Source organism: Lutra lutra, chromosome 8 (assembly GCF_902655055.1).
Source record: "Lutra lutra chromosome 8, mLutLut1.2, whole genome shotgun sequence".
NCBI classification, from domain to species: Eukaryota; Metazoa; Chordata; class Mammalia; order Carnivora; family Mustelidae; genus Lutra; species Lutra lutra.
In genome coordinates this window covers 127,657,571-127,669,574 of record NC_062285.1, presented here as the reverse complement: position 1 = coordinate 127,669,574, position 12,004 = coordinate 127,657,571, and the positions used below count along the sequence as shown (strand labels likewise).

At 38.4% G+C, this 12,004-nt stretch overlaps 1 protein-coding gene across 11 annotated transcripts in view; it reads left to right on the top strand.

Annotated features, from left to right (window-relative positions):
* The window catches only part of SLC41A2 (solute carrier family 41 member 2), a 127,421-nt gene that overhangs the window by 55,997 nt on the left and 59,420 nt on the right, over nt 1-12,004 (top strand). For all 11 annotated transcript variants that reach the window (XM_047742206.1, XM_047742201.1, XM_047742205.1 and 8 more), the window contains 2 exons: nt 1,333-1,477; nt 8,149-8,295. In XM_047742206.1, the coding sequence (XP_047598162.1) occupies nt 1,333-1,477; nt 8,149-8,295 (292 nt within the window). The remainder of the gene's footprint in view (nt 1-1,332; nt 1,478-8,148; nt 8,296-12,004) is intronic.

Sequence of the window (12,004 nt, the reverse complement as noted above, 5' to 3'; positions counted from 1 at the left end):
AATTGGAAAATATATTCCATTTTATTTAAATATTCTAAGCTCTTACCAGGTAATACGAGTGGCAATGTAAATTATTCATCACATCATTCTAAGACCTTCCATCCCAGCTTTTAATTTTTCCTTCCACTCTTCATCTGCACCCTTCCCTTGTAATCCTCCTTCCCTGCAGATGGTCAGGATGGGAGCCAGAGATGGCTCTGGATTCTTCCACCACATGGACTGGCTTCAGAGAGTCTGTGAGCACCTAGAAATTCTTCTCAGTCTTGAGTGCATCTGTGTTTTCATAGAGAAAAGAATCTTTACAAAATTTTTGCCAGGCTGTCAGAGGAGTCCAGGACACCAATACAATGAAGAATTTGGGATTAGGTTCCCTTAGGGCTTCTTTAGTTCTCATATTTTACTTAATAGGATTCTATGAGTTCCCAGTGTTACTTTTCTTTAGTCGCCGGGTTCCTTTGTGCCAGCACTGTGGGAAGCACTTTTATATTATGTAACTCATTTAAATCTCAATTTTCAAATTCAGTATTACTGTTGTTACTTAATAGGTCATGATTGTGTTATTCGTGAGGTTACTTTTTAATATCTCTCCCACCCGCCCACACACCCACCCACCAACCAAGAGCTGGGGGAGAACAGGGGATAAATCTATTTTGATCACTGTGTGGCCCAAGACCAACCACCTTGTATAGCTTCTAAAGATTTTATTTTTACTTATTTGATAGAGCGCACAAGCTGGGAGCAGCAGGCAGAGGGAGAAGCAGGCTCCCCACCGAGCAAGGACCCAAGTGGGACTCGATCCCAGGACTCTGAGATCATGACTTGAGCCAAAGGCAGGCTTTCAACTGATGGAGCCACCCTGGCACCCCTAGATTCTCAATAAATACTTGTTGAATGAACAAATTTTAAATAACTTGCCACAAGATTGGGCAATATAGCCAGGAGGCAAACTCTTATTGTTGGATCACAAAATCCAATTTCTTACTAGCACTGCCTCTGGAGAGTCAAAGTTCAGTTGTAAGGACTGGGTACCTTTCAGTCTTCTTAGATGATCTGTGGGTTACACCATCAAAGTCACTTGGGATGCTTGATAAAAAACAGATTCCTGGACCCTATTCAGGACCCCAATGGCACCCGGTTATGACGGTTTGAGAACTCACTGCCTTTGGGAATATTCACACTAAAATAGAGTAGCTTCTTCAAAAGGTAATGATGCAGCTCAGGGACTGTGTGCACTGCTTTCTTCGGATTTTTTGGTATGCATATTTACACAATCAAGTAAAAACTGGTTTTTGAAATGAATAATTCAGTTGGACTTCCTGAAACAATTTTTAGGTTCAAGCGACAGTGGTTGGTTTTCTAGCAGCTGTGGCGGCGGTGATCCTGGGCTGGATTCCGGAGGGGAAGTACTACCTCGACCATTCCATACTTCTGTGTTCCAGCAGTGTAGCCACTGCTTTCATTGCGTCTCTTCTACAAGGCAAGTAAATTTATGAATGTCTGCCCCACAGTCTTGCACTTTCAAATAATTTGTTTTCCATGTTGACTATTTTTATTAAAATGATGCTTGTTCATTGTAAGATCAACAGGGAAAATTTTTAAATTTTTATTTAAATTCCTGTTAGTTGACCTCAATGTAATATTAATTTCAGGTGTTATAACACAGTGATGCAACACTTCCATGTATGACTCAGTGCTCATCAAGATGAGTGTACTCTTAATCCCCTTTATCTGTTTCCCCCAGTTCCCCCCAGGCACCTCCATTCTGGTAACTACTAGTTCTCTACCATTAAGAGTCTGTTTCTTGGTTTGCCTCTCTTTCTTTTTTCCATATGCTCATTTGTTTGTCTCTTAAGTTCCCTATATGAGTGAAATCATATGGTATTTTCTTTCTCTGACTTATTTCACTTAGCGTGGTACGCTCCATCTACATCATTACAAATGGCAAGATTTCATTCTTTTTATGGCTTAGTAATATCCCATTGTATATGGATGGATCTGTCGCATCGTCTTTATCTGTTCATCACTTGAGGACTCCTTGGGCTATTTCCATAGTTTGGCTATTGTAGATAATGCTATAAACATTGGGGTGCATGTATCACTTTGAATTACTTTTTTTGTATTCTTAGGGTAAATAACCTAGTAGTGCAATTGCTAGACTGTAGGGCAGTTCTATTTTTAACTTTTTTACGAACCTCCATACTGTTTTCCAGAGTGCCATATCAGTCTGCATTCCCACCAAGAGTGCAGGCAGAAGAGAAAATTTATCTATAAGCTTTTAAAATGTCTTATTTCAGATACGCTTAAATATATATAAGCCTTAGTAAGTATAGAACAGGCTTTATTTCTTTTTTCTTCATTAACATATAATGTATTATTAGCCCCAGGGGTACAGGTCTGTGAATCGTCAGGCTTACACACTTCATAACACTCACCATAGCACATACCCTCCCCAGTGTCCATAACCTACCCCCCTCCCCCCAGCAACCCTCAGTTTGTTTTGTGAGTTAAGAGTCTCTTATAGTTTGTCTCCCTCCCAATCCCATCTTGTTTCATTTTTTCCTTCCCTACCCCCTGAACTCCCATGTTGCCTCTCAAATTCCTCATATGATAGTTGTCTTTCTCTAATTGACTTATTTCGCTCAGCATAATACCCTCTAGTTCCATCCACATCATTGCAATTGGCAAGATTTCATTTCTTTTGATGGATGCATAGTATTCCATTGTATATATATACACACCACATCTTCTTTATCCATTCATCTGTTGATGGACATCTAGGTTCTTTCCATAGTTTGGCTATTGTGGACATTGCTGCTATAAACATTCGGGTGCACATGCCCCTTCGGATCACATTTGTACCTTTAGGGTAAATACCCAGTAGTGTGATTGCTGGGTTGTAGGGTAGCTCTATTTTCAACTTGTTGAGGAACCTCCATGCTATTTTCCAGAGTGGCTGTACCAGCTTGCATTCCCACCAATAGTGTAGGAGGGTTCCCCTTTCTCCACATCCTCACGAGCATCTGTCATTTATTGACTTGTTAATTTTAGCCATTCTGACTGGTGTGAGGTGGTTTCTCACTGTGCTTTCGACTTGTGTTTCCCTGATGCCAAGTAATGTGTCTATTGGCCATCTGGATGTCTTCTTTGCAGAAATGTCTGTTCATGTCCTCTGCCCATTTCTTGATTGGATTATTTGTCTTTGGGTGTTGAGTTTGATAAGTTCTTTATAGATATTGGATACTAGCCCTTTATCTGATGTGTCCTTGACAAATAAATATCTTCTCCCATTCTGTCAATTGTCTTTTGGTTTTGTCCACTGTTTCCTTTGCTGTGCGAAAGCTTTTGATCTTGATGAAGTCCCAATAGTTCATTTCTGCCCTTGCTTCCCTTGCCTTTGGCGATGTTCCTAGAAGTTACTGCAGCTGAGGTTGAAGAGGTTGCTGCCTGTGTTTTCCTCAAGAATTTTGATGGATTCTTTTCTCACATTGAGGTCTTTCATCCATTTTGAGTCTATTTTTGTGTGTAGTGTAAGGAAATCGTCCAGTTTCATTTTTGTGCATGTGGCTGTCCAATTTTCCCAACACCATTTGTTGAAGAGACTGTCTTTTTTCCATTGGACATTCTTTCCTGTTTTGTAGAAGATTAGTTGAACATAGAGTTGAGGGTCTATTTCTGGGCTCTCTATTCAGTTCCATTGATCTATGTGTCTGTTTTGTACCAGGACCATATTGTCTTGATGATGACAGCTTTGTCATAGAGCTTGAAGTCTGGAATTGTGATGCCACCAACTTTGGCTTTCTTTTTCAACATTCCTCTGGCTATTCAAGGTCTTTTCTGGTTCCATATAAATCTTAGGATTATTTGTTCCATTTCTTTGAAAAAAATGGATGGTATTTTGATAGGGACTGCATTAAACGTGTAGATTGCTTTAGGTGGCATAGACATTTTCACAGTATTTGTTCTTCCAATCCAGGAGCATGGAACATTTTTTCATTTCTTTGAGTCTTCCTCAATTTCTTTCATGAGTACTTTGTCGTTTTCTGAGTACAGATTCTTTGCCTCTTTGGTTAGGTTTATTCCTAGGTATCTTATGTTTTGGCTGCAATTGTAAATGGGATTGACTCCTTAATTTATCTTTCTTCTGTCTTATTGTTGTGTATAGAAATGCAACTGATTTCTGTGCATTGATTTTATATCCTGATACTTTACTGAATTCCTGTACAAGTTCTAGCAGATCTGGAGTGGAGTCTTTTGGGTTTTCCACATATAGTATCATATCGTCTACAAAGAGCAATAGTTTGACTTCTTTTTTGCCAATTTGGATGCCTTTAATTTCTTTTTGTTGTCTGATTGCTGAGGCTAGGACTTCTAGCACTATGTGGAATAGCAGTGGTGATAATGGACACCCCTGCTTTCTTCCTGACCTTAGCAGAAAAGCTCTCAGTTTTTCCCTGTTGAGAACGATATGTGCTGTGGGTTCTTCATAGATGGCTTTGATGATATTGAGGTGTGTACCCTCTATCCCTATACTCTGAAGAGTTTTGATCAAGAAAGGATGCTGTACTTTGTCAGATGCTTTTTCAGCATCTATTGAGAGTATCATATGGTTCTTGTTCTTTCTTTTATTAATGTATTGTATCACGTTGATTGATTTGTGGATGTTAAACCAACCTTGCAGTCCTGGGATAAATCCCACTTGGTCCTGGTGAATAATCCTTTTAATGTACTGTTGGTTCCTATTGGCTAGCATTTTGGTGAGAATTTCCGCATCTGTATTCATCAAGGATATTGGTCTGTAATTCTTTTTTGATGGGGTCTTTGTCTGGTTTGGGGATCAAGGTAATGCTGACCTTATAAAATGAGTTTGGAAGTTTTCCTTCCATTTCTATTTTTTGGAACAGTTTCAGGAGAATCGGTATTAATTCTTCTCTAAATGTTTGGTAGCATTCCCCTGGGAAGCCGTCTGGCCCTGGGCTCTTGTTTGTTGGGAGATTTTTGATGACTGCTTCAATCTCCTTACTGGTTATGGGTCTGTTCGGGTTTCCTCTTTCTTCCTGGTTCAGTTTTGGTAGTTTATATGTCTCTAGGAATGCCTCCGTCTTCCAGATTGTCAAATTTGCTGACATATAGTTGCTCATAATATGTTCTAATCATTGTTTGTCTTAGAACATGCTATCTGAAGTTGTCTCCTGACCTTGGGTATTCTGGTAGAGTTCCCAATGAGCTCGGGAAAAAAAATCTAGGTATTTACTAGTTTCGGTAAATTAAATTAATTGAGAAACTCCTTTCTGGAAATCATGCAGAGGATTTACGGTTTGTCATTTGAGTAACAAGGATTCTAGGAATTCCAAATTTCAAAAGCAGTCCCTGTGTTAAAATTTTTTGAAGTTTGAGATTTCAAAAAAATTTCTTCACTCTTTCTGTGGCAATACAAATATAACCGTATGCTCAACCCAGTATATTGCTGGCTATAGACTTTTAAAGAGCCCAAAGATTTAAAAACTTAACTACATTAGTATTTTTCATTTGGGATATCATTCGTTGTATTTATTGATTAAGAACTCAGCACTGGAGAACTAGTTTATTATGAAATCATAATGATAAAGACTTTGTTCTTTTTATTATAAAATTACCATCTTCTTACCCTTATATCACCAGCAAAAGGTGAAAAATAGTAAATTCTTATGTCAGGTGATTATACAAGTGCTAAGGTAACTTTTTGGGTTAGGTTCTGGGAATTTAGGGTATCTTATTAAAATTAAGACTTGACTTCCAAAATATTTTCGAGCATTTTGTTTTGGTACTTAAATTATATTAGGGGTAGTTTCTTGTCTCTATATAGAATTACCAGAATTCAGGGGAGTTAACACTGGCCAAAGCAGGGTGAAGTTAAGTTACTGGGAATTTTTTTTTAAGACTTTATTTATTTGAGAGTGGTAGAGAGAGAGCACAAGTAGGCAGAGCAGCAGGCAGAGGGAGAGAAAGAAACAGGCTCTCTGCTGAGCAGGAAGCCCGATGCAAGGTTTGATCCCAGGACCTTGGGATCATGACTCGAGCTGAAGGCAGTCCACTTAACTGACTGAGCCACCCAGGCACCCCAAGCTACTAGGAAATTAATTTCTGGTAAAAAAAAAAAAACAAAACAAACACACAAACCCTAAAGCATTAGCTTCTTTTTCTTTAAGTTCATTTGGTTCTGTTTTCTTTCTAATCTTGTTTTCTTTAGAGAGGTTTGTTTAAAAATTTTCAGTAAAAACTATTTTATTGCCTAGGATTTTCAAAATCATAAGAATCCAGACCTTTAAAATATATTTACTTAAGGTTCCTTACTTTGAATAATGTGTATTCTAATTTTATGAGACCTTGACCTTTATATATGTATACCACGTACTATTAACCACCCTTTGTAGGTGAGAAAACTGACCCAGGTAAGGTGACTTCTCTAGTTTCATCAGCTGGTTTACATAAAATGAGAATTACAGGCTGTTTCCTGACTCCCAGCTCTTTCTACTGGTCCATGCTGGCAAAATATCTGTTTTCAGCTGAAAAGATATGGATGGCATTCTGTCCTAGGAGAACTTTCCTTATCAGTCTTTAAATGTGCTGACTTTGAAAGAAGAATTCTGTAGGATTGCATCTTGATTATTACATAATGCATTTAAAATTTTTTTCTGCTATTGCATTTTTCCCCAATATTATGCAAAAGGTGAGTCTGTAGATTGAAAATGTCTCCAGAATATAAGAAGTGAGACATTGTTTGAAGCAAGACGAAAATTCTACTTTTAATAATTTTGCCTTTATGGGTTGGTAGAAGACACGGGACTAGAGTTACTTGCAAGTTCTGTGACTTTCACTTAAAACCTATTCCCAGGACCTCGTATTATTATCTATAAAATGAGTATGCTAGAATAAAATCATTTTGAGTCATTGTCAGTATAAGAATGCAGGGAGATTCTGTTGGATTTTTTTTCCTGTAGCCATATTTAGGCTTCTGTACTGGTTTATGGCTAGCATCTAAGTGCACTAATCTTGAATATTCTCCGCACCTGCATCCTCTACATTTTGGCCTGAGAAAAATGTATGCAACGGGGTATGGTTATAATTGTTGTCACCCTCCCTCACCATTTCTATGATTCAAGAAAATAAATATTTAGGAGTGCAAGTATACAGTCATATTTTCATCCTCTCTAGTTGGAAGTTCATAGAAACTTTGGTTTTAAATAATACCCTATAGGGTTACCTCTGTGACACAGTTGGTTCAGTGTCGACTCTTGGTTTAGGCTCAGGTCCTGATCTCAGGGTTGTGAGATCGAGCCCCTTTTGCTCACTCTTTCTCATAATAAATAAATAAATCTTAAAAAAAAAAAGAAAAAGAAACTTCTTTAGAGACTGCTTTTTGTGTTTTGGCCTCTAGTGTTCAAATTTTAATTAGTTCACCCCTCTGAATGCTTCATCACTTTTATTTTTAAACTTTTTCTTTTTAAGATTTTATTTATTTATTTGTCAGAGAAAGCGAGACAGAGTGGCAGGCAGAGGTAGAGGGAGAAGCTGGCTCCTTGCTGAGAAAGGAGCCCGATGTGGGACTCGATCCCAGAACCCTGGGTTCATGACCTGAGCCGAAGGCAGCCGCTTACCCGACTGAGCCCCCCAGGTATCCCCATCCCTGCTTCATCACTTTTAAAAAATAAAACGAAGCAAGCATTCTGGCTACCACCATGTAGACAAATCCGTTTTTTTGGTCTTCTTCCCAGTTGCTGTGCATATAAATATGCCTCACCTTTCTTTGACATTTTCATACTTTGAGGGTTAAAATAAACTCTTCGGGTTTGGTACACACAAATACATTACACCTGAGACATACACGTTATTAAATCTGAAACTTTAGCTTTAATGTTATTTTACAGTAGCTTTTCAGGTCTCCAGATGCAACACTGAACTTCTGAGATCTTCTATGATCCCTACTTGGAATTTGTTGAAAGGCATTTTGCCAAAGCATTAGAGTAAAATGTTTTGTTTGCTTTAGTCAACTTATCTAAGCAGTCTGACTGGAACTGATGGGCTGTTGGTCTAGCCTTTATATTTCAGAATGCAGGGGATTGATTTTCTCTAAATCACAGCATAAAAAGTAATGAGTTTTCTTTCTTCTAGGAATAATAATGGTTGGCGTTATCGTTGGTTCAAAGAAGACTGGCATAAATCCTGATAACGTTGCTACCCCCATTGCCGCTAGTTTTGGCGACCTCATAACTCTTGCCATATTAGCCTGGATAAGTCAGGGTTTGTACTCCTGTCTTGGTAAGTTAATTTGGAATTAAATATAATGGGTTATTCAGAGTCCATTCAAATAATAATAAATAATAAATAATTCTATACAGATTTGTGGTATTCTTTAAAGTAAGTCTAAAGTACATTTGGTTTGAAGAAGTAAGTCTCAGATACATGTTTTTGAACTAAAGAAAGGGCTTTAACTTGACAAAGGCAGTCATTTATTAAGGGAAGCGCCATTTAGTATATAAAGTTACCTTAAATTATTTAACGAGTTGGTCAATAAAACTTGATGTTGAAGGAAAATGCTTCTCATTTAGAAATACGATATGTCCACTTGAAACAAGGCAGAAGACAATAAACAAGCAATGGCCTAAATGTAGTAAGATATTGTTCATTTAGGTCTTGAGTTTTCATTGTTGTTGTGAAATATACAAGGAGTGCTGTATGGACAAGTATATTTAGGGCAATGTTCGACTCTTTCCTCTTCCAGTCAAGTGAAGCACAGAAAGGAGTTGTGATAGTACAGGGATAATCTGCTTTAATTTATTTTTGGAGTGATAATTGGTCATACTTTTTCTCTCTTTTATACAGTTCAGAAATTCATACTGACGTTAGGGATTAAAATATGCCAGTATTAAAGAATGTGGCTTAATAATCTTCTACTCTTCATTCATTCATTCCTCCAGTCATAGGCAGGCAGCTGGATGACTTGTAGACCTCATCTCCCCCACAGAAATGGGCTGCTAACTGTGTTGGGGAAGGGAGACTGTCGTCAATAGGCTGGATCCCAAAAGACAAGATGAGTTAGGTATGGTTAGTGTTCCTTTCCCTAGTCTTACGGATTAGACAAGTGTGTGAGGAGGAGTGGGGAGGAGAAAAGAAGGGGAGAAGAGAGTGAAGTGTTTCTACCTATTATTATTCTATGGGTCTTGCCAGAAACTTTGAGGGTGGGGTGGAGATGGAATGAGAAGCCTGGTAGTGTTTCTGGGATGGGTTCTCTTGCATACAGAAACAGGAAAGGTATCTTATTTGCAGACTTGATTGCTCAAAATACCTCAAAGTCGTTTGTAACCCATTTCTCAGCTAGCTGGTTGAATATCAGGATGTTTCCTCAGTTGAAGTCCTAGACTAAGAAGGTAAGAGAATGCCACTGAAGAAGGTTATCCTAATAAATACGACAGTTGTTATCATGGTATAATAGACTCCGTATATGAGATTCCAGGAGGCAAATCAACTTTGGGGGAAAATCATGTGTGCTGAATTTTTTTTTTTTTTTTAAATCAATCTCTCTCTGTCTTAAAATTATAGTTGATGTAACAATGAAGGGTTTTCTGATGCCCGTGTTGGAGTATGTGTCTTCATTGTGAACACTAGGGGGCCTCATAAGACCAGCGCAGTGTTAGTGGTCATCTCACTACAGAGGTTAGGAACAGGCGCTTTTAAATTCAGAAACCCCATTCATCCTGCTGTGCTGCCTGGTTCTTGGAAACAAAGTTTAATTCCTGAGCTATGTTGGAAACACTTAGCAGTCTTTAGAGATAAGAGGATTTCATGGCCGCTCTAGGCTTTTGTTACAAATAGAGGCATGTGTTACACGGCTCCCAAAGAACAGGGCATTGAGGGAAGTCTCTCTTAACTCCTCACCTAGAATTTTGGATGCTTAGAATGACTTGGAACAGCTCCCCTCTTGTTAGTTTGGATGCATGTCCCGAAGCTCACTCTACATTCATTCAATGTGTTTCCTTTGGTTCTGATAAAATTTGCTGATTTCTGATATCTGAGGTAAATACAGGATTTTTACCCTTTGTACCTCACCAGTTCCCCACAAAAAGGGCAAAACAAGCCCAGAGCTTTGTTTATTCCTGTTGACTTTATTCTGTGTCACCTAAGTCTTTGTTGCTCAGTTAAAAAAGTTAAAGGTTTAGCCTTGTGTTTACAGCCTCTGGGTGTCAGCAGAAACGTTATCTTTTCCTGTCCCTGCTCCTCCCTTTCTTGTGCTTGTGACTCCTGCCAGACTCAGGACTCAAGGCAGTTACTGATTCTCCTGCGTCAGTTACTGATTCTCATCTGTCAGGCAAGATTTTTCCCTTTTCTTTCTTCTGTCATTCCCTTCCCCTTCATTGAGGCCAGTCAGAGGACTCATTTTCATTGCTAACTTCATACATTTCCCTGATGTTAATTGATCTTTTCCTCTGAATTCCTGTAGCCCTTCACTGATAACGTCTCTTGTGATGGTTCTTTACATTTTACTGATCATTATAGCTTTTTGTGTAAATGTAGTACCTTCCCTTATGAGGGTATAAGCTTCTGAGGACAAAATTCTGTGTTTTCTCAATCAATCAATCAATCTATCTATCTGACTCCCATAGGGCCATATACATAAATGGATGTTAAATAAATAACATTTGGTGAAATGCTTTATTTCTTTGGAAAGCTATCCAGTTAATGTGAATAGAAGCTGTTCAGGATGTCATACGCACATGGAAATAGACAGGAATCTTTCTGAGTGATTTTGCTATGTTCTTTGTCCAACAGCAGAATAGATTGTAACCAAAAAAATGACCCTTTCAATGAATACTTAGTATTAGGGAAATATTGGAAGAGTATCTTGCCTTAGCAGAAAGTATCAGGGGATTAGTATCCATACAGAAAAATTTAAATGGCAGCATATGGGTAGGAGATCTTGAAATAGAAGCAAAAATAGAAAGTTAGTAGAAAATAATCTAAGCTCTGAACTATGATATGCTTTGGTATGACTTGCCGAGAAGATATAAAGGCATTTATTCATTCATACAGTAATGTTTAAACAGTAGTAATTTTTAAAAGCTATTAAAAGGATGCGGTTAGGCCAGCAACCAGAATATCTGTACATAGTGATTGCTGCCCTTTCTTTCTTCTTGTTTGCATACTTTTAAGAGGATTTTAAGAGGGCGCCTGAGTGGCTCTCTGCTCAGCGGGGAGCCTGCCACTCCTTCTCCCACGCCCCCTGCTTGTGTTCCATCTTTCTCTGTCAAATAAATAAATAATCTTTAAAAAAAGAGAGAGAGAATTTTAAGAACTCTTTTCAGTTATTTGTATAACTCCATGGCTATCTAATTCTGGTATGTACATAATTTTATTGATTTGACAAACTGTCAGCTTTTCTCTTTTTAGGCAAGATCTGAAAAGCAGAATGTTGATGGATTTCTCATTCTTTGAGGTTAACTTTAAAAAGATGGCTTAGGGGCGCCTGGGTGGCTCAGTGGGTTAAGCCGCTGCCTTCGGCTCGGGTCATGATCTCAGGGTCCTAGGATCGAGCCCCACATCGGGCTCTCTGCTCAGCAGGGAGCCTGCTTCCTCCTCTCTCTCTGCCTGCCTCTCTGCCTACTTGTGATCTCTCTCTCTCTCTCTGTCAAATAAATAAATAAAATCTTTAAAAAAAAAAAAAAGATGGCTTAGTTGAAGCCATAGAACAATCACGATCATCCTTAGGTAGCTCCAATCTGTAGAAACCGACAGGGAGGCCAGCTAGTTAATTACAAGGCATTCTAAAATATCTCTGCCTGCATGTGAGTAGTGATATGAGTAGAATCTAAATTTTTCTTGCACGTCAGTCTTCAGAGATTTTCAGCACTCACCATCTTAGTTTAGAGTGATTCCTGGAAGGTCAATTTAGTGAGAAAATTCTGATAGTTATAATGGAGGGTATTAAAATAAAATTGACAACTTACCATGCCCCTTGCTTTGTTGCTCACAC